The sequence below is a fragment of the Zonotrichia leucophrys genome, chromosome 2, assembly GCF_028769735.1.
Source record: "Zonotrichia leucophrys gambelii isolate GWCS_2022_RI chromosome 2, RI_Zleu_2.0, whole genome shotgun sequence".
Classification (NCBI taxonomy): Eukaryota; Metazoa; Chordata; class Aves; order Passeriformes; family Passerellidae; genus Zonotrichia; species Zonotrichia leucophrys.
Genome location: NC_088171.1, coordinates 20,782,286 through 20,805,393, shown reverse-complemented (window position 1 = coordinate 20,805,393; position 23,108 = coordinate 20,782,286). Strand labels below are relative to the sequence as shown.

The following is a 23,108-nucleotide window of genomic DNA, read 5'->3' as shown; positions in this document are numbered from 1 at the left end:
TAACTATTACACACTTCAGAAAAGAAAAAAAAGTAAAACATTTGAAAAGTTAAAAAGTAGCTTTATTTAGAAGTGTGAGTTCAGTGACTACTGTTATTTGCTCTGATAATGGTGAAATGGAGGCTGCTACATCACTTGTGATGGGCACTTTCATTGTTACACAGACACAAATCATGGCAGGATTTGATCATTCCTGGGATATGCTGACAAACTGCAGCATGTACATGACCACTGTTCTCAGCTGTAGTCTTTGTTCGCTGTTTTTCTTGTACATCTGAATTTATATCAGTGGTGGGCACTGCAGTCAGCTACAGTGATCTTTTTCACCTAGATTGTTGCATATCCGTCAGTAAATTGTAAACACTCGAGGGAAACCTGCCTTAGCGTGTCACTCCCATGTCAGTTTATTTCAGGGTAGAGGGTGATTCTGAAAAGCAGAATAGTGAAATTTAAGGTTTTTTTTGGCTTTTGTCATATTAGGATCTAGTATTTGTGTGTTACGTGGTATATGGCCGTTATTCTTTGCTCCTTTCCTCTGCTAATGTCAGGAAAAATACACGCAGTAAGCAGGGGGTTAAATTCCCACTCAACAGGCGTATTTTTGGTTTCTGTAAGGGAAATGTGAGTGGAGCTCAGTGCTTTGCAGCGGAGGGCAGCACTCCGTAGCAGGAGCAAGCATCCAAGGGAAACGTGGCTGGCAGCAAACATCCATGACGGGAATGAAACACTGTACCAGCTCTTCCAGTTTCACAGGGACCTCGCGTTTTCCAGCTGTTTACCCTTGAGATGTAAAATGGCAATTTGGCATAGGCTAACAGCCCGGTGTGATGTGAGCATCTGCGTAAAAGGCTGCACATATGGAGCATGCCCAGTGGTATGAACAGCCTGTTACCCCACCCCCAGCCAATCTAGGAAGAGATGAAATGAACTTTGCACTTGCAAATGTCACTGAATACATTTTGCACAGGATTTTAAAAGGTTCTTTTACAAGCACTATTTTTAACAGCCAAATCCACCCCCCAAAACAGAAAGGAAAAAGCCCTAGGTATTTTTCTGTGATCGATCTCAGTTTATCATCAGCTGAAGCATCTCTCACAATATTTCCGAAGCTGGTTTTATTTCATGTTTTTATCATTGAAGTTGAGATTTTTGAAGGTGGTTTGGATTTTCTGGAGTTTTTTTGAATTTTTTTTTTTTTTTATTTTTCATTTTTTCCTACTGGCATGAGAAAATTTGAGAATTTAATTCCAGTAGAATACTTGGAAGCAGTGAGGCTGGAAGCTTGAAAGGCAGAGGGAAGAGAAGGAAGGCTCTCACGGCAGAGCATGGATAGGAAAGGAGCTGTGATTCTGCAGTGCTCAGTGTGCACATGTTTTATGAGATCAGTGCCGGGCGCTGCAGCTGCGGACAGTAACTGAGCTGTCTGGCTAATGAAGGCCACCTGGATCAGGCTTCTGAAAAGAGCCAAAGGAGGACGTCTGAAGAATTCTGATATCTGTGTAAGCCCTGCGTTTTCCTTATCACCTTATATTGTGTATATTGCAAGGAGGGAGAGAAAAAAGGTGGTGAGGAGAGGACAGTTGTTTTCATTCTGATTGAATTACCAGAACTCTGTTTTGTATGCAGGGAGATGCAGAGGGAAAGCAGAGCTGTCATTATTTATAGAGCTGTTCTGGCATTGTGGCTGCTTCCATTGTGGTGATACAGGGACATGTGTTGAGTCCAGACGGATTTTATTAGTTGGAAGTTGATTTGTGGTCATTTGCATGTCTTGCTGAGGGGCAGAGATGGATATGAGCCATTTGCTGTTTTGATGGGGAAAGTGTGTCAGGTAAAGAGGCTGCCCTAAAATAAAAATGCATAGCAGAGATTAAATCTCTTAGCACTGATATTGCGTAATGGTAATTATTGATACTAAATTTGCATTTTGATTATAGAAACTCTGTTTGTTTGCTATTTCTGTCACTGTTTAGAGCTCTAATTTTTATGGAGCCATCCTTGAAGCTGCTGTGTGTCCTTCAGCCCTGCACTGCACCAGTGCTGTAAGTCTCCAGAGAAACTGGTTCTGCTTGCTGAAAAGCACACAAATAAGAGTGCAGAGATAGGGCAGGAAGTAAAACACTGGAGAAAACACCTGCACTTTTTGAAAGTTTGCAGAAGAAAATGTTTACATATATATATAATTTCTTCTAAGTGAATTTCCCTTTTGGGCAGTTAGTCTCTTTTCAGTGATACAGAAGTAAGAGAAAAGGCAAGGTGTATAAGCACTTCTACTCTTTTTTCCTTTTTTTTTAAACATCAAAGGAACTTGTGACATTATTTTTGCTTTTCTTTGGCAGGGTTCGGCGGACTCCTACACCAGCCGTCCATCTGATTCAGATGTATCTCTGGAAGAAGATAGGGAAGCAGTGCGGAGAGAGGCAGAGCGACAGGCCCAGGCACAGCTGGAAAAAGCAAAGGTAAGGTATTGTTTCATGTTACAAACTCATAGAATGCTTGGCTTTAAAGCAGAGGTTGAAACTAGATGATTTTTAAGATCCATTCTAACTCAAACCATTCCATGATTCTTTGTCATCTCATCCATTAGTGATAAACTGTTTTTAATGTATTAACATATAGTTTAGAGCTCTTATAAACCTTCCAGACAGCAGCTGAAAATATATGCTCCATGAAAAATCACTTAGAATCAGTTTTCTGTAACAGGCACTTGACTGACTTATGTATTTCAGACATCCTTATTTAAATGTGTGCATTTCTTCTTTTATTAAATATCAGCATTTGTTGCAGTGTATAGGGTCAATGCTATGAGTTCTTACTGAAGATGTTTCTGAAAGTTTGCTCGTGGATTGCCAGGGCACTCAGTGCTTTTACAGTGTCAAAAATCAGCCCTCAGTTGAACGTCCTGTTCACTTCCCTTCAGTGAAGAATCAGTCCCTACAAGTCATATGCAAATAGGGAGAATCTGTTACAAGTGTGGTTTTTTCCTAAAGACTTCACTGACTTTACAGTTTGTGTGTTAAGTGACCCCATGAGTCATTTGCTGTAGGTCTTCTTCAGATTTCTCCTCTCTCCATGCTCCTGGCAGATAGTGACAGTGTAGTAAGAAAACACTCAATGAGCTTTAGGTTTTTGCTGTTTGTTCATGTATTTTCCATGAGATGTATTTTCCATGGACTGTTAGGGTTTCAGCAGTGAAACTGCTGGGCTTGTTTCTTTTTCATCTGTGCTACATCTTTAAATAATACTGCACCTGTAAAAATTGTGCTCATTTTATTTATTATCATTCATTTATCACTTCATTCCAATTTTTGTTTCTTTGGTATGCTAGCTGTGAAATTTAAATGTATTACTGTTTTCCAAAGTCTGTTTTTTTGTTCTAATATATTTAATACATCGAGATCCTCCCTTAGATCTACCTGTCTACATTTTTTTCTCACTTTCTTTGAGTCTCCTCCTCCATTTTGCTTAGTTTTTTAAAATTCTTTATCTCCTTTCCATCTCCATTTCAATTTAATTCTCCACTGCCAGCTTCACCTCTGCCCATTTATGCCACCTGTTTTACACAGGCTCTTCAGAAATTTGTGAGTCCAGATCACTGCGTTCTGTAGCTGATCGTGTGGCAAGGACCAGCTCTGTAAATAATATAGTACTATAATGCACAAGCAGACATCTTCATCAGGCCAGAAAGCCTGAATAGGGAAGCCAAAAATGTTTTTTTTTTTAAATGTAATTGTTAACTGATACTTAATAAGAGCTCCTACAGCAGCTTTTTAATGAGCTGCTGGAATGTGCCAAGTGTAGGAGATGCTGAACATCTCTTTGAAATTGGATCTTGCTGTTCTGGGATCAGTGCAGCAGAAACTCAACAGAAGCAGCTCACTTGTTCCCTTCAGCCTTGTATCTCAGAAATTGCTGATTGTAGTCAGGAGTTTCAGTTTTATCAGGGTTGGGTTTTGCTAGATTGAGGTTTTTTGCTCCTGGGAAAGATGATAAGAGCTGCCCTGAAATTCAGGTGAAGTTTTGAATTTTATCAGTAAAAGCACAATCTTGAAAAGAAGATTTGAAGTAATAGTATCTTGCAGATTAATCAGGGTAGCAGTGCAGTGCTTACTGCTGAACTGATGCCTCCCTTAGCAATGAGTAAATCTATGCTAGTGTTGCTATGGGAATTTGGCTTACTGATGCTGGCTTGAATACATGGACAGCCCTTATGTAATATTCATGACCTCTAGCACAGCTGCCATTGTAGTTTGTAGAGAATCTGCTAGCAGACCTTGACTTCTAAAAGCTGTATTTCTATACATAAAACCAATGTTCCCACTCCAGCTGGCATGAGATATAGTCTCTAGGTCTGACACCGTCTGAAACTGTAAGACAACTTGTGAACAGTCAAAGTAGTAAAGGCACTGCCAAAACCAACCTGTTGTAACAATGGTTATTCCAGTCATAGAAAACACAAAATTAGTTATTTGAATACTTTTTCCTTTTAAAACAGATTAAGGCTGGAATTAGATTAACATTTTTGTTTCTCTAGTCAAATGTTAAAAGGCATTCCAGGAGGTAATGTATGGCAATAATTTTATGTAGAAGCTGTAACAGTGTAATATTTAGTCTAGTGCAATATTTAAATTAATACTATTAAATAAAGTATTATGTAAAACTGCTGCTTTTGTTTGAAATAAGTGGTTAAAAATATGTTTAAATTAAGCCTGACTTGGTAGATGAAAAATATGACAGGGTCTATTTTTTTGCCTTTATTGACGATTCAGTCCTTCACCTCCCTGAAACACAGTAAAATTAATGAAGCAGTAGCTGCTGCTGGTGCCTCCTGGCTGCTGTCAGCCCCCAGATGTGTTTGCCACAGGCTGCAGGTTTGCTGCCTGCTCACCACAGCTGCCTTGCCTAGGCCCTGACTGACTTCCAGCCTGAGCCAAGTGACAAAGCTGCTTTAACTTTTGCCTTTTCTCACCGTGTGAGGAAGTGTTGATCCTAAATAAAATCATTACAAATGTATTTGTCATGGGAATTAGAAGGAGGGTGACACACATGAATAATGCAGTGGTGGAGGAAAGATGATAGTGAATTAAGGGTAGATAAAAAACTATTGAACCATGTCACGCAGTTAATGAAAAGAGTTAAATGACATCCATTTTCCTTTATCACAACTAGGGAAAACACCTTACACTGAAGTTAAAAATACAGTGATAGAGCACACAATGCCAAATTGTTAAAACAATTTTAAGATTTTTAAATTTGTATTTTTATAGCATCTAAGTGCCTGTGTGACATGAGGCCTGAATGTGTCTCTTCTACCTATCCAAACAGGGAAAATAAAAGCAAAAAAGCTCATAAGAAAATGCACATTCTGGCTATCTTTATTTATTTATTTATTCATTTAATTATTTAATACAAGCCTTGCTTCTCTGGAAAATGGTTAAGCATATTTTGCTGACTCACTTTGGCATGTGACTTACTGTAAGGAAGGTGGGGCCACGGGCGCGTGTTCGGAGTCATCCAGGGACAGAAAATTAAGAGGCAGCTGATGAGGCTACCTGCAGGCCAGCGTCTACTCCTGAAGGAAACAGAGCTGAAATGAAACTGTTCAGCTCAAAGCTGAGATGAAATGTTCTTGATTAGAATAGTTAAGCAATAAAAATGCAAAAAGGCTGGGAGTTTCTGTTCTTGTTGTTGTTTTTGTTTGGTTGGTTTGATATAGGAGGGAAGAAAAATTGAAAGCATTGAGGATTTCCTCAGTGCTCTCCTCACAGACCATAGAATGTGCTAAATCTAGGATAAAGAGAGAGGACCTGTGTTATGTCCAGGTAGAGTATGTCAATAGTATCCAAATCTAAGGGCTTCCTGTGGTATTTTGCTGAGTTTCCTCTTTTCATAAAACCATGAATCTTCAGTGTTGACAAGCCAAAAAATAATGACATTAATTATGTTCAGTGCTAATAATTAAAAACCCATCATTTTTAGTCAAAAAAGCTTTTTAGTTGTTAAAGGATGATGTTTCAAAATAAAAAAATAAAGACACTCAAAATGAGATCATGGCCTATGAGAAGTCAATAATTGTGTTACTAATAGGAAGTCTTAATTCCCCTCTGCTTTGTTTGTACTCCACCTAATGCTCCACTGCTAGCATCCTTTTAGGAGTTTGTAAAAATTTGAAATATATATGCTTCTAGTTTTAAATACCGTTAAGATAATTTTTATGTTAAGATAAGGAGCCACTGAAATTTTGATACTAGATGTCCCTTTTTTGGGTCTGAGGCAATGATACAAGCTGTCACATTTTTCTTTTTTTGATGTGTGCTGTAGTAGTGGTGATGGCTTGTGACTGTGAGTAATAATGCAATGTCTTAAATGTAATGCATTGCCTCCATGCATGGTTTGGGGACCACAGCTTTGAAATGTGTAGCAGGCTGGGATAATGCCTACATAGCTCTGTGAGGCTGAGGGCATGAAAAAGATTGTCAGATGTAATTATCCAGTGCAGTGTGCCAAGACTAGTTATTTGAGTATTTATTCACTCTCAGACAGGTTTCACAGCCTCAGAGTGACCCCATGCTGCTAGCGGGCAGCTGCAAAGCTAGTTGAGGTATGTCTGCTGAAGCTGCAGTAGCATTTCTGACAGGCCAGAAGTGCCCATCTCCTTGATGTGCATCCTTATATTATGTCAGCTTGTTCCCTCATGGACATTCTATTTTCTCTCAACTACCAGAATGTCATGGTGCTGAGCAGCACACAAAGCTATAACAACACAGGATAGAGCTGTTAGCTGTTGTGTGTGGTAATATTTTTTTTTCACTGATTTCTTCTCATTTGCCCTTATCTTTTAGAATATTTTTATTGCATGTAACCATTTAGATCACTAATGTTATGTCATAGTTGCTGGGATCACGTGAGAGCTGGCACAGAGGTCTGGCTGGGAAAAGAATGAGTTGTTGATCCCAAAGTACAGTTGCAAATCTGGCTGTTGCTTATCTGCAGGTGAGTTCTGCATTACTGGACCTGCTCAAATCAGATTACAGATATTCTTTTTCTTTGTTTTCTTCATTAATTGCTGCTGGTTTTTCTTGGGTGTGTAACACAGGGATGTAAAGCAGCTTCCTTTATACTCTTTGTGATGTATAGTTTTTTTCTGGTGTGTATTTACGATGTGTTTTGTCTTCAGTTGAAGTGTACTTGTTCTGCACTAGTGCCTGCCGTTATATTGGTTATTTCCCTGAACAGTTTATCCCTTCTTACTGTTGGGCTGCATTGTTGGGGGCTGGGATTCTTTCTTTCAGTGGGGTCTCACATAACCTGTAATTAAACATCCCAGAGAAATACCATTTTTAATTAGAAGACATCGGTCATCTCCCATTCATACTGTGATTAGAGTGATGAAATATGTTTACTAAGTAGCATTTCTTCTGCTGCTTCTTGGGTTTGAGTAGAAAAAAAGAGTACAGGGATATTAACACAGCCTACATTTAGAGACCTGTCTGTAGACACTTTAGTATCCTGGCTTTCTTCACATAATAAGGAAGACAGATAAATTGTCTCCAAGGAATGGACTCATACTGAGACAGCATTTTGAGGTTCTGATGACAACCACAGCTCTTCTGCCTACTCTTTCACCTGCTGCTTTCATATGAGCCTGCTCCCTTGGTGAGGAGGAAATCCCTTTTGTTCTGTATGGTTAAATTACTACATAAAGGGCAGCCGTGCCAGTGGTACTTTGTGTAAAGCTAAATAACTTCTTTATTAAGAGCAGTGTGAAAGGAGTATTTTAACTAAAGTAGGTGTCATAAGCCAGGTGCAAACATCCTCACCTGGATGTTTTTCTGCTCCTTGTCCCACAGGTCCCTGGCATACCCAGCTGGTTAGCTGTAAGCTTCTGCTGCAGGCTGGTACTGCACAAGTCACAGCAGAGATTCCTGAACCCTCATGGGCCTGTATCCCACCTGTGGCTGCTGAACCAAGCTGCAGATCGCTTGGCTCAGGCCAGCTCAGGCCAATCCTCCCTGTGGCTCAGGGCTGGTGACTGATGGGTCTGGATGTTCAGCCAGATGTGCATGTGGGGGTCAGCAGAAGCTGCTGAGTGTCACAGGAGCCATACAAGAGGATGAGAAGTGGCCTTGGGGATGTTCTCTGTGACTGTGGGGAGTGAGTGTGGCAGGGAAAAGGAGGAATTAAGGTATCTCTTTGCAGGCTGCTCAGGCTGGTACAATGGTGAGCAGTTTCGCTGATATCAGATTGAGGAAGATGCTGCTGGTTGCTGTAAGCAAAGTGATTTCCACTTAAGACACATATGACCTGGTTCATTAACTTTCTTAAGGTTTATGGGGTCTGATTTACTTTTTCCAACATCCAAAACAGTAATGTAATCCAAGACACTGTAATCCAGAACTTCATTTTTATCAGCAGCTGCCATGGTTATTAGGTGCTATGGTTATTTTAATGGTTAACATATTAATTTTCTACTTAAAAGGGAATAATGATTCAAATGTAAAGAAGGTAGTATTTTAGGGCATGAGCCATTGTTAAGGCAGCTACAATGTGTGTGATGTTTGAATATAAAATCTGTGGTTCTGGACCTCTGAGATCAGTTCAGTTGGCCAGAGCATGATGCTAATAACGGGCTATTTACTTAAGATCCTCATGAGTCCTTTTCAGCTCCAAACATCCTGTGAATCTGTAAACAGGAGCATAAAGGAATTGTTAAAGGAAGACATGCACATGCAATTATATCTGTGTGGGCTTATACACGTATATGTATGCATTATATATATCCATATACACATCCCTATGTATAAATGAATATACCTTTGGTTATGTGGCTCCATGTATTAAATAACTATCACAGGTGACTTGAATTCGCCATTTATATTCTACAGCTGTACAGCCTCCTGTTGTAAAATGGCTGGTTTGTATGCAGGGAGAACTGTTGTACCAAAGTATTAACCTGTGCAAAAATGCAAAGGTTTTGTCAGAGAACAGCTATCCTGTGATCAGAGCTGGTAGTGGACTGTCATGTGGTTTTTGGAAGCAGGAATCAGTTGGAGTAAGGACTTCAGTGCAGGTAGTGAGTGTCTCACCTTGCACAGGTGCCCCAGTTCAGTGACACACGTGATGTGGCACAGTGCCTTGGAGAAAAACTTGTCTGGACAACAAAGCCTTGTGCTTTCTGCTTCCTGTGCCGAGGGGACTATTTTCCAGCCAGTTCAGGAGCTAACCTGATTTCTGCTGGAGCAGACACCTGGCTGATGTGTATTATTATGCAGAGAAGTATTTGTCATCTGCAGTGAAAACAAACCTCCAGACAGCTCTTGAGTCCTTGGCAAAGATCTGAATCCCTTTCTTTCTCCATAACCCAAGCTCCCAAAAACTAGGAAGAAAGAATAAAAAAGTCACAAGTATCTACAGTTTTGGCTATATATATAAGCATAAAAAAAAGGAAGGAAGCTTTAAAAATAATCTCTTTTTTTCATCATAATTGCAACTTGTTTTATAAAATTACGTGCAAGATGCCAAGGAATTCTAACTATAGGTAGCATTAGAGTGCTTTGATACAAAATTAGACTGACATTAGATGCCAATTCTAAAGTGTTTTCTTTGGAAAATTTAATATTAGTTACATAAACTAGTCACTGGTTGTATAAAACTTAAAAAAAGTAACTAGGAACTCAAAGTAATCCTGTAATACCTGGGAGAAGGATACTCTGTGTTCCCAGGTTAGGAATATTTTAAGTGCAAAACAGCTTGAACTATGAAGAGCATCTAGATTCTGCATAATTCAGAGTATTAGAAGAATTACTTTAAAATGAAGATTCAGAGAGGTCCCACTAATGCTTTTCTGCTTATGTTCTGGATATGTTCTGGATGTGTTCCTGCCATCTTTTTGCCTATGTTCCGTGTAAAGCCTGTGCATATCCTAGAGCAAAAAACTTCCCCTAACATTCACCTCTGGACCTTGCAGAAGGCTCTGAACACTTCCTCTCTATGTTAACCTCCAATCCTGCTTTCACATTTTCCTCCAGGATTTCATAACCAGCTGGGTTGTATTCCCACATTAAATACGATAAACACTCTATTTTATACTCCTAAAATGATCAGTCCTGAGGTAAAATGTGTATACTGAGATGCATTTTAGGCTGCCACAAAACATCAAAGATTAAACAGACATTTATCCTTTGTGAAAGTATAGATAACCATTTACCCTTCTCCTTTCATTTTGGTCATGGAAATGTCGCCAGTGGGCTTTAGTCCTGTAACTTTCACAGCTACCTAGTTTTAGTTTTACTTACTTGATTGAAACAATTCTACTCTATGAACAAGTAAGCAAGCAAGCAAATACTTTTATTGAATCTGATATGAAATCTTAGCGTATAAGTTTCAAATGGTATTCTCTAGCTTAAGATGAGATATTTATCACTGAAATATTACTTCTTGGAGTTATTTTTTAAAATACCTTCTTCTCCTTGCTAAATAGCTAGAGGGTGATATTTAAATCTGATCTTATTGTTAGCAAGACCTGCAAACAGTACCTGTTTTAAAAAATTATTCAGTGTCAAGCAGTACAATGATGCAGAAAATTCTGATTAATATTGTTGCAGAGAATTCAAGAGTTTCTCCCATTTTATTTTTTTACTATCTCCATCTTTACTTTCCTTAATATTCTCTCTGGCCAGATATGGGTGATTTAAGCATACTGTAATTGTTATATTAATTTTTAGTTTATTCAAGTGGTTGCCTGTCATAACTTACATTAAAATAAGAACTTATAATTAAATTATTCTTAGAAGTGAGACTTCCTCTTGCCTGTTGGTTTGTAAATACGTGAGTTAAATACATGTTAGCAAGATTGCCCTTTAATATCATTTTGGATATCTTATCAGATAAGATAGATATTTTCAAGGTGATTTGTTGTTTACATCTAAAATACAGAGTCCTGTTTGAACACTGATGATTTATTTTCAGTATTTTGAACAAATCTGCATTTGACAGGTATGGAAAGCAAGGATGCACCCCATGGTTCGAGTTTTGTTGTGCAAATATGCTTGTGTTATTGAACTGCAAGTCATCCTTTTTCAGTGAGTGAAGGAAAAGCCAAGGGAAAAAAACAACTTGAAAGGGAAGATGAAGGATCAAACTGCAGCTGCTTTGATTATTTTGACTGGAGATGTCAGATTCTTGAAGTGAGAGAAGAGATGCGCCTGCTGCTTTTTGGCTCTATCCATTTGGCCAATTACTTAAAAATGAATTTTAAAAAGTTTTTGGATTCTAATATTTAAGTTGGGATAAAACATGTGAGCACAAAGCATCTGGGGTTACTCTGCATCCCTGTCACTATTGTCTGTCACAAGAGAAACACTTCCTCACTGAAGTGAAAATGAGAAGTGCTGGGAACCTGCCATCTTGTAAATCAGCTGTGCACATTGCTTTTAATAATCAGCTGTAATAAATGGCAGGAATTGGAAAGGAAAATCTATTTCTGGCTTTCAGAAGCAGTCAGATTACAGATGAAGGTATCCTTCCCAGAGGAGCTATAAGGGAACTACATTTATCCCAGCTCTCTCATTTGACCCTTTTATTCCCTTTTTGCAATGAGGCACGTGATTCACTCACAAAACACATATTTCCTTGCATTCTGCCCTGGTGTTTCCTGGTAGTTTAATCCAGTTGAGATATAACACAGGCCCTCCATTGAAGTGCTCAACTCTGCTGCCTTTATAGTAGCCATGGCATGTTCAGTGGACCTGGTCTGCTGGGGCCGAGCATGGGCCTGCCTCACCCAGCTGTCTCCAAGGGCTTGAGCTGCCTTCTGCAGGCACAGGGATGTGACATTTCCTGACAGGAACATGAGGAGAGAGGAGTGCTCTCTGTACCTGTCCCCACTCAGCTGGCAGTGACCTGGGGGACCCCAAGAGCTCCAGCAGCCTGTGCCAAAGGAGATGCGTGCTTTCCATTGATGAGGCGAAGGAAGACCAGCTGTGCAGGTGTATATGGCTGTATGCATGTGAACTCTAATGAAGCCCTTACTTTTTCCTCAGAAAGAAAGAGCTTCCTTACTCCTAGATCTAAACTCAACATAAAATTGCCAGGTTAAATTACCCAGTGTAATCCATATCTGCCTAGTTTGCCTTCCAGAGCAAGAGCTTGTCTTGACATTGCTCAATGCTAGGTAGAATCTCCAAGGGGAGCTCTCAGTGCAGGAGCTTCTCTTGGAAGTCCATGATTACAGTAGAGGCCTGAGGACAAGGGGAGGGTAGGAAAGGATAAAGGGGCAAAAGTGGAAAGGAATTTGGAATTTTGGAAAGGAATAGACTCTGTGTGGATTGACTCTCACAGCCTTGTTCTGTGATTCAGCTTGAAGAAAATCCAGTGGGAAGGAAAAACAGGAGCTGTTCTTGATTTGGCATTCTTGAGCAGGTTTGAAAGATTCAACTTCTACCTTGTATTTCTCAGACTTGACAGTATTTCTCTCACACCCTTTGGCTGTGCTGTGTCTCTCTGGCAGCACAGTTTCATGGCAGTAGCTTTGGCTCAAAGCACTGTTTTTAGAAGTTTCCACCCGCAGCTGCTCAGTTCATTTGTTTCAGGAGGGTTGTTTTGAAGCCAGCTTAGTTGGGCCCAGTGTGCATGGTGCAGCCTTGTAGGCGCCGTGTGGGGAGTGCTCCAAGACAGAAGGCTGGAAAAGTAGTGCACCCTTTTCAGCTGAGAAATCCACCTGTGTGAGTTGGGATCTTGCTCTTAACCTCCTGGTCATCATAGTTTCTGACAGAGCAGCACATGCCCTTGGGTGTTTGTTTACCAGCTGGCAGTGAATTGATTACTCTTAAGCATTTTCCTTCAGAAGCTGTGTGATGTGAACAGGGACATGGCTACACACTTGCTGCTTAATTCCAGGAAAATGACCAAGACATAAAAGGTCATAAAACAATGCTTCATTCTGTCATGAATAGACAAGATCTTATTTTGGTCTCAGAAATTATGTTTTGGTGTTTCTTCCTGAATCCCTTGCAAACCCAGTAGAAATTTTGTCCAATGCAGTCTGGTAGAGAGTTGTGTTCCAACTGTCAGAAGTAAAACTACATTTTCTCCTTAAACTTCAGTGTATGTTGCAGCGATTTCCCTCTGTTCATGAGCCATAGGCTCTCTGCTGTTACTGCAGGACTGTTGCATGCTAGGACAGGAATGAGGACAACCATAATTCAACAGCTGGAACATATAATATAGATACCATCCTGCATGTATCTTTCATGTCACCACAAAGACAGTTGTAATAGCTCTTGTGAATTTTGTTCACACTGGGTTCTTGAAGCTATGTTCATTATTTCTAGACACCATGAGTGTCTGCTCTTGTACACGAGTTCCTACAGAGTCTCCCTGGGTGTTGTAATGCTGACTTGGAGTTCTCCCCACGGTGATCCGTTGACATGAAAGACCCCCCACACTACATGCAATAAACCCATTCCTTTATGAGAGCCTGGAATTGTGGAGATAAAAGGCCACTGAATGTGTTAAAACTGTATCTGGTTTTCAGATGTTTATATGAAACTAAAATTCATCATATGTGTATCAGTGGTATAAATTTTATTAATTGTCAACACAGAAATAATTCTTCTTTTGAAAAACTATTAGAAAAATGGATGCATAACTGATACTGTCAGATTTCTTATGTATCTATACAAACCAAAATAGCTTCAGGTCCTAAATTCATTTAATTGAAGTGGTACATAAAGCATGTATTTGTTATGTGAGATAGTTCATTGAGGTGTTAATACAGAGTATTCAATGTCAATACTGCATGATGTCTGTTGAGATTCTGTCTGTGCTTATAGCTAGACATAATAAAATACTATGTTAGTTCTTAAAAACAAACAAACAAACAAAAAACACACCAAAAAACCAAAACCAAACCAAAACAAAAACAAATCCCCCCCCCAAAAAAACAGGAAAAGAAGTGGTGCTTTTCATCAATAAGCTCATTTATTTTCAGGAATTTTTATAAACCACAGGTAACCCAGGAACCTCCATGTCAATACCCACAAACCATTTTCTTCCCTGTTAAAACTATTTATTTTTTGTTGAATAGTTTAAGGAGAAGTAAAAGAGATCAAATGACAAAATGCACATAACAATTTATGTCACATTATTACAGCTGGAAAAAAAATTCATGTGCTGATCCCTCTTCCAATTTAGGCCTAAGAAATATCTAAGCATTTGAGAGATATATGGGAGATCCAGGTTGCATACCATTCTTCTTTATTTATATCAAGGAATTAAATTAATTTTTTTGCTTCAGGTTTTTTGTAATTCTTCTTATGGAGACAATCTGAAAGTTTAGATGGCGATAAAAATGGAAGAAGGTCTTATCAAACCAGTTAAATCTGATAATACTCTTTTTTCAGTGAAAGAACTTTGAGTGGAAATAGAAGATAATATAATATTTTGAGACTGATCAGAAAATACTGTTTGAATTTAAGTTTTAAATTAAGCAGCTAATGTGTCTAAGAGCACACATTTATATTGTTCAAGGAATATACACTTGATTGATCAGTCTGGTCAAATGCATTGATTTTCAGAGTCAGAATGTGTTTTTTGTGGAGTTTTTTCAAATTTTTGCAGAATTCTTAATGTTAAAAAAGTATTTTTTTCTTCTCATTATTGAAGATTTCCACTTAAATAAAAACTCCTTATTTTCTAACAGCTTTTTCAGTACACTCAATATTTTTTGTGACTTTGATTTTTCACATTTTATATATAAAGTTTGAGATTTTTAGTAATACTAGGTCTTTGATATAGTAAAAGGGAAATAATTTGTTGAAGATTCAGCAAATTAACAGTTATTTCTTCTAGCAAACATCGAGTAGCTACTGTGTGTTGTTTTAGCTACTCTGAGGACAGAAACAGCTTTAGCAAATGTTGGGCCCTGTGTGAAATCAGTATCTAGTGTGCATGTGAGAGAAACCTTCTGCAGAGGTGGGGGACGCACATGCTCTTGCATAACACTGTCAAATTTAGCAGTTAGTTGAATAACACCCAAAGAAATTTCATGCGTGGAGAGTAGGGCTTCTCTAATTAGCTGTAAAAGTCCAAATGATGGGTGCTAAACACTGTATTATAGCAGTAAAAATCTCTGCTGTAAAGCTTCCATCGCTGTCTTAGTAAAGAAACTGCTGGGTTGGTGGCCAGTGATGTTACTGAAAGCTTAGTTAAAAGCATCATTGTAAACCACTGCTTGTGGCTCACTGCACATTGTCTGAGGCACTCTGTATTTGCAGAAATTTATTTCATTTTGTAAGGGGGCAGAGAGGATAAAACCCCTCAAATCTTCTTTAAACATTCTGCAGATGTTTCTGATCCTTTTGTTCACTTCTGAATCCCAACACATGCTTCCTCAGTGTGTCCCCTCTGGAATGGCCAACAGAAGCTTTAACACCAGATTCTCCTCCTGTCTGCTTTTAGAGGTAGAAAACATTTAAATTACTTCCACTCCCTGACCAGTAGCTCAAACATTCCCCATCCTTGCTAAAAGCCAGCTCAGGCTGGCATGGAAAGTGAATGGTGCTGAGACCAACAATGACACTGTCTTGCTCCTGGTATCTGCTTTGAGACCTGGTTTCAGCCCCATTAAAAGGTGAATTTCTTGGATCAGCTTCATTACAAAATAGATCTATTCATAGACAGCATTTAAAATATTAATTCCTCTCAGGGTCAAATTAGATAAATTTATTCTAATGTCATTCTAGAAATTAAAAGAAAAATAAGTGCAATATATTAAATAGACCCTAATTCTCTCCTATTTCTCTTAAGCTGAGAGGAGGTATGCTGCATATGCAGAAATCCAGTTTTGAGTAACATTTTGTTTACTGTTGAATCTTTAAATTGAAATATGAATTCTGTATTCAAGTCTTGGCTTAGTCATTATATTTAGCCTAGTTAAAGTAGAAGTTAGCAGATAGGCTTATAAAAATTTTTTAGAGTTACTCCGATCAGTTTAGAATGTCTATCAAGGCAGGCACTTATTACATGTATAATGTATGTATGCAAATAGGAGATACAGGTAAAGAAATGAGCCTGCACTGACTGAAAGAAGTCTGTTTGTTTGTAAGTAGGCTGCAGTGAATTTCTGCATGTTAAATAGTGAAAAAAATTCTTTCAGCTTTGTCAAAATGTAGTCCATGAAGCTAAGTGCTTTTATCCCACAGTTACTTGAAGAAAGACATGAATCATCACCTAAATAAAGTTTTCATTTTAAAAAGAAACATATTCCAATATTTCAAATATACTGTATTTAAATATGTTTCTAAGCAGAATTAATTTACCATTATTTTTGTTTCCTGTTGGACTACACTAATTGGTTAATGATATAAAAATTAACAATTTACTGTAGGTGAATGCTGTGATCCAGCTCTCTTGCTGGAATAGCCATAATGTGACTGCATAATCTTGGCTGAAAGGAATTGAAAATATGCATAAAGCCATGTCTGAAGGTCATTCTGAATTAGGGCTCAATTTCATTATTAAAATACCCTTGAGAGTACATTGTTAAAGCCTTCTGCTTCACTTCATAAATAATGAGTACATGACATCTGAGCCAGGGCCATTCATCTCACCTCTGTATTTCTCCAAAAGGTACTTTGTAGAGAGGCTATCTGCTTTATATTTAGATGTAAGTTGACTAGTCCTAATTTCCTGAAATGCAAGATTTGTCTAAATTTCATTAGAACAGAGGATTGCATCCAAGTCAACATCTTGTAGGACAACCACAACAGCTCAGTTTGGTGCTGGGTTTACCCTCATTTTCTCAGTCTCTCTGTGTATTTTACCTGGCATCTTACTCTCTTCAGATTTCTAATTCTTCCCTTTCCTCTTTTCCTCAGTTTCTCCTTGTTAGTCATGATGATGATGTGCCCAGTCCCTGGGCAGCCTGCTCCTTTCCTTCCTGCTTGGCTGGAGCATCTCTGCAGGCAGGCAGTGGTGCAGGGGATGGGGAGGGACTGGGAGCTGCTGCCTGTCATGTGGGAAGATGAGGCATCAGCATCACAGTAAGAAAGTGTCATTCTTGGAAGTCTTGAAAGCTCCCTCTTCTTCAAAGAGGAGAGAGGAAATTTAAAATGGAAGGCTAAGACCTGCTTTGCATAAATTCCTTCAGCACCAGTAGTTGGCTCTTCAGCTGTGGAAATAAAATCAACTGTGTAGACAGCACACATCATCTATCCTTCATTGTCTCATCTGGTTGCTGGTCTTTCTCAACTGTCTTCATTCATGTCTTTGCCAAGCAATTAGCAAGTTGGGTGAAATTCTCAATGCCAGAATTAAACTGCCTTGAGAGAGAGCAGGAGCTTTCTTCTTTTTACCAGCAGTGAGAAAAAGGATTGTTAAATGTGTGAATTCTTTCCAAATGTACACTTGTATGATTTCCTTATAGTTCTTTAGTGGTTTGGGTTTTTTTTGTATTCTCATCAGGAATAGAGCATTTAATCCCTTCCATTTCCTTTTAAGTATATTGGTGTTTTGGGGTTTTTTTGGTAGTTAGTTTGCTCTTTTAATAATCTTACAATGTGTCTGACATTTTTCCTTGCCTTGGAAACAAGGACTAGTCCACAGAATGAGAGTAGTGTTGCTATTGCTGCTTGGTTCCATGTTTCTTTGTGGACTTCATTAATGTTGAAACTTTTCTTCCTGTTCAGTTTGTGTGTTGTGATTACAAAGACTGCGAGGTATGTGCAATATTGACAAATGCAGTAGTCTAGTCCACTAAATGTCTATCAAGTAGAGTAGGACATCTCTATAGTTGATACCTTTTTAATTACTCTGTTCTGTTTGTCTGATGGAAAAACACAGGCAAGTTGACACTTTTAATATTAAAAGTGTGGTTTACTGTGGCAAATAATGCCGTCAATCATCTCTGTTGCATTGGCTGTCCTCACAGTCAGTTTCCCTTGCTGAGCTTCCTTTGTTTATGATGGAGGAACACTGTCTTTCCACAGAAAAGAAGGTGCAGTGGTTGCACATCTAAGGGAACATGAGGTATTAAACTGTTCATGAATCGACCATATCTTTATAGATATCCTTTCAAGATTACTGAGTGCCAGTGAGAAATGTTTCACGTTTTCATGCCCTGTTTATTGGTTGGATCTCTGAGTTTCCAAAGGTTCTGCTTTCCTTCACTCCAAGCACCAAATATGTTCTGCAAGCTCACATGGTGGTTGGCACCAGGCTGCAGATGAGGAGTGCCCTGAAAGGACTATTCACTGTCCTGTGGCAGAGAATTTGCAAACACTGATTTTGGAGGCACTGTGATTTTATAGCCCTCAGCATTATACATGGAAAGGATAAAGACAGAGTTGATATTTGCCGCTTGAATTCTGGATGTGGCTCTAACTTTATTCTCCTGTTTGGGAACATTTGGTGCTTTCAAAGGCTAAAACCAGCTCTTGGCAGTGTAAAACTGAACAATATTTAACCCAAAATATTCAGTTTATAATTTTCCTTACTAGATGTATGAGCATGCAAATGAGAGAAAAAAATCAATGTCTAAATCTGATTTATATGATTTATAGTCCTGCATAAGCAGAATTTTTTTACAAAATTTGCCTTATGGTGTTGCTTAGTTTGAAAATTAGGGAGACCAAGGAGAAAGTTAGCTGCAACATCAGCTTGGAAAAATACAGCATTTCAAATTTAATTTTATTAAAACAGAGTACAAGTACAGCTTAAGTGGCATAGGAATGGCTGTGTCTGTCCCTGGTGCATTAGGTTTATTTTTGCATTTATAGTATCCTTTAAAAAGTGTAATAAGTAGAATTTTAATAATTGGCCCACATTTCTACAAATCAATTTTTTTTTCTTTACAACAGAAAAACAGAAGTATAATCCCAGCAAACTTTGGTTTTGGTTTATTTTTTTAATTTTAGTAATTGAAAAAGTTAATGTATTTGTGGTTTTTGAAGAGAGTAGAATGAAGTTAGGGGAAATATTATACTGAAGCTGTTTGGCTGGATGCTCCTTTGACATTTTTGAAGTAAAAATTTGAGCGATGTGGAAAAGAACCATGATTAAATGCTGTCCATTCATCCAGCTAAGTTTATATACATATATAATATATATATATTATATTTTTGCATTATTTTGAGGAGGAAGAAATCTTTGAGCATTGTAATCAGTTGGGAAAACGAGCCAAATTCTACGTTTGGCTTATAAACACCAACATGTTTGATTTAAGGAGGTTGAAGTCTTGGGAGAAGTTTTGTTGAATCATTACCAGGTTTTGACTCATAAAAGGAATGGACAAAAGCACTTTATATGGAAAGCCAGGAATTTTTTGTCAGTTTAATCAAAGAACTATTGTTATTCCAATTTCAACAGTTTAGAATTATGTGCCGTTAAAAGGATATGCACACAAACTTTCTGATATTTTCATTTTTTTATCTCTGCACCACCGGCTCCTGACATGAGTGGTAGCTGCAGCTGTTGTGATTAGGGTGGGACTTCAGGGAGTCATCACAGGATCCTCACTGCTGGTTTCTTCCTCTTCCATACAAGATCCATCATAATTGTTCTTACCTGTTTGTCAGCATGCTTTGGGGTTTGCACTGTGCTTTAATTCTCCATTACAACTGTTGCTGCTGAGTGTGGTGCGCTTTACATGTGCTGATAAGAGTCCTTTTTTATCTTCTCCTTTTATTCCCTCACACTGTTTTTACGCAGTGCCCGAGTTAAACTTGCTTAATGGCTACTCTTAGAACACTGTGCAGGTTGCTTTTGGGCCCGTTATTGTAATGACACAGAGAGTCCTCTCCACATATTATTTGTTATCCCTGATTAGTTGCAGAAGTATATCCAGTACTTGTTACAAAACACAGTTGTACAGAGCTAAGCAAAAGGTAAAGCAAAGTGAGTGCCAGTTACTGGGACCTCGATAATTTCTAGTAGGAGCAAGTCTCCCAGCAGGGAAGCACAAGAACCTTGGATCTGTGGTGTTAATTTAACAATAGGCTTATTGTTACTGGCCTGTCAAGAGAGAGCAGCACTTTATTTCATTGTCTCTAAGGCCTGCAGAATGTTGATGTTTATATGCTCCTTCATTTGCAGTTGGCGCTTCTTGCATCTTTTCCTGTGAGCCTTTGAAAGAAGATTTGCAGAGGTACCCGAGAGGCACCGTGACAGCACCAAGGGCTGAGGGGCTGGGCAGGGTTTTACTCAGTTAATACTCACACAGTTAGCAGGAGAATGGAGAGTGGATGTGGTGAGAGTCCTCTGAGAGAGAGGAAGGAGAAAACCCCAGAGAAATTTAAAAAACAAAAATTTATGAGATTGGAGAAGCACAGCTTGTGATGAAGTGACAATGAAGGGATTGAAATAAATGGGGGGAAAAGATCAGAGAAGTAAATGCTATTTCCTCAGCTGCAGATTTCAAGAAGTCGCAAGATTAACATCAAAAATAATACTTTTTAAATGTGCTCCCAGGTTTCTGAGCCCTTAGGCAACGTTTGGAAAATACTTTTAGGACTCTTTATATTTGTAAGGACTCGAATATAAGCCTTTATTTTTTTCCTAATGACAGTTTGTTTTGTAACTAAATGATAAAATTTTAAAACCATGGACCCAAAGAGTAAGAACCAAATAATCTCAGACTTTAAAATTATGCTTCTTGGCTACACTACTTGCTTGCTTTCATAAAGTCATTAACTGATGGGGAGGGGAGAAAAGTGAATGTGCCTTGTTGTTTCACCTTTGAAAACTGTCTCCTAGTGCATGTGGCTGTCTGTGCACTCTGCTTCTACATTTCAAATCTTCTTTGCTGAATAACTTCAGCAAGTAACTTAGATACTGCAGCACATAACTGCCTTCATGATTTCAAGATTTCTGGGAAGTGATAGAAACAGTGACAACAGGTGAAATGTGATTAGTGTCATTTAGAAAGTAGACAATATCTATTCCAATTTTTTTTTTTTTTTTTTTTTGTGGAAAAGACTATGCAGAGCCTCATTTTTTTTTTTTTGAAGTGAGTTTGTATCTCTGAAAACATTGTGGAATACATCTTTCAAAGATGCAAATACCTGAAAAGTAGACTTCCATTTATCAAGAAGAAAAGGAATAAAAGATTTGAGTTTACTCTCCAGTTGCGAATTTGCTCTCCAGTTGTGAGCAGCTTTAGCACTGTCTGTCCAGAAATTTCTGCAAAATTTGTATGAAAAGACTTACAGAAAAGAAATATAGCATATAGATTTAGTCACTGCTGTCAAATTTCTATATATAATCAGGAGTTATTATAGAAATACTCCTTTTAAAGTAATAACAGTGTCACATGAAGATTATATCAGAGAACTGTTTGTATCTCTTATGGTTATGACCTAAATTATCTATATTTAGAGCACATCACAGATCTGAATACCTGTGACTTCACATTTTGTACTGCGAACTTCAAGATCTAATCAGTCATGAATGCATACAGGTAGCAATATAAGCTTCTGTATTGTGGCCTTTTAGATCTGTGCAACATTTTTCCATGGTAAAATGCTTCCACTTTTAAAGCACTTTACACATCAGAGGAAGAAAAAACTCTTTGCCATGGTCTTAGTTTATTTGTGATCACATACGTTATTATTCTAAGTATTGGCTGTGCTGGTAATTTTGTATTTTTAAAGAAGATACTTGCCATTTCCTCCTTGAATGGCTCTTGCCAACTTCTCACTTGAGACTGGTTCTTCAATGTGTACTCTTTGCAGTTGGAAGTTATATATGTGATTTCTTAATTAGCCTTTGTGATGCTCGGTCATTTTTTGTCCAGGACTAATGTCAAATGAAAGACAATTTGATTATTGCATTAAAGTAATGGCTTTCACAATTGATAGGTTTATCATGTTATTTGCAAAGGTTACTAATGGAAATAACATCATTGCATGGAGGACAGTAACCCTGCTAAATGAGAATTGATCATATAATCATACACTTGGATAGCTAATTTAAATTCAAGAATCTTGTATTAAATGCAAAATTGTTACTAGTAAATTAACGTGATGGAAAAAAGAGGCATTTTCTGGTTTTAGCACTCTCATTTCATTATCACATCTTTATGAAGATTTTTATTTTAAATTAGCAATAAATATTCTTTCAAAGCAGCTGGTTTATCACACTTTGAAAACAGTCAATTAGTTTTTTATGTTCTCCTGTCCTGAGAGTACCTTAGAGAACACTTCACTATTGGTTTTTACCCTATAGATTATTGTGCGTTAATGAATTTTGCTTCCAATTTTCCTGGAACTTTCTGATGGGTATAGAAGTTGTCTGCCAAGATATCTCAGGAGCAAAATTGAGCATCTGACTCAGCACAGGTTTAGATAAAACTTCTACAGAAGACTGAGAAGATTAACTTTCTCTGAAATACAATAATTTCTGGAAAGTGATTGTTATTATTTCTTCTTACGTAACTTAAGTAAAGTGATTCTTGCACCTTCCGAAAAGGAATTTGCTAATAATTTGATTGAAACTTATGACTTTCTAATCCAAATCAGTTTTTAAATATCACTGGGGGCAAGAAGTCTGCAACTTTTGATCAGCGCAGCTTAGTAACAGTTTGGAACAAGTAAATGAAATAAAAATTTACAGCCTGTAGCAGAATTTCAATTTTTACATTAGAAAGAGAAAATTTATAATAGAAGATTGTTCAAAAGGCAGGGCAGAAAGGCTGGAGATCTGTCATTCATGGACTGCTTACCCAATCAGTAGATAGTGAATTAGCTTGCTTTCATCAGCAGCCTTTCCCACACCATAACCAAGGCCGGGAAGCAGCAATTCTCCTAACACTTTTAGTGGAAATTTCTGCTTAGTCTCAACCCTAAACTGTCTTGTTGGGTAAGATCCTGCATAGTATTTTCCTAAATAATTCAATAATGCACATACTACATGTTAAATTTTGTATTTTAGCTGAATTATGCAGGAGGGTGGGGAGTTCTGTGCCTGAGCAGGGGGAGGCCGAGCAGGGGCAGCCTCCAGGAGCTGCAGCCGTGGGGACACGATGGCAGAGCAGCACCAGAGGACAGCCACCCTGTCCCTTGGGGCACAGCCTCCTGTGCCCGAGGGAGCTGGGCTTCCTCCTTCCTCACCTT

At 38.3% G+C, this 23,108-nt stretch overlaps 1 protein-coding gene across 10 annotated transcripts in view; it reads left to right on the top strand.

Moving 5' to 3' along the window:
- The window catches only part of CACNB2 (calcium voltage-gated channel auxiliary subunit beta 2), a 243,444-nt gene that overhangs the window by 160,161 nt on the left and 60,175 nt on the right, over positions 1 to 23,108 (top strand). For 7 of the 10 annotated variants that reach the window (XM_064704158.1, XM_064704160.1, XM_064704159.1 and 4 more), the window contains one exon: positions 2,340 to 2,459. In XM_064704158.1, coding sequence (XP_064560228.1) covers positions 2,340 to 2,459 — 120 coding nt within the window. Of the gene's footprint in view, positions 1 to 965; positions 1,500 to 2,339; positions 2,460 to 23,108 lie in introns of those variants that run through there. The other 3 variants (XM_064704163.1, XM_064704164.1, XM_064704167.1) reach the window with 3 other exon arrangements.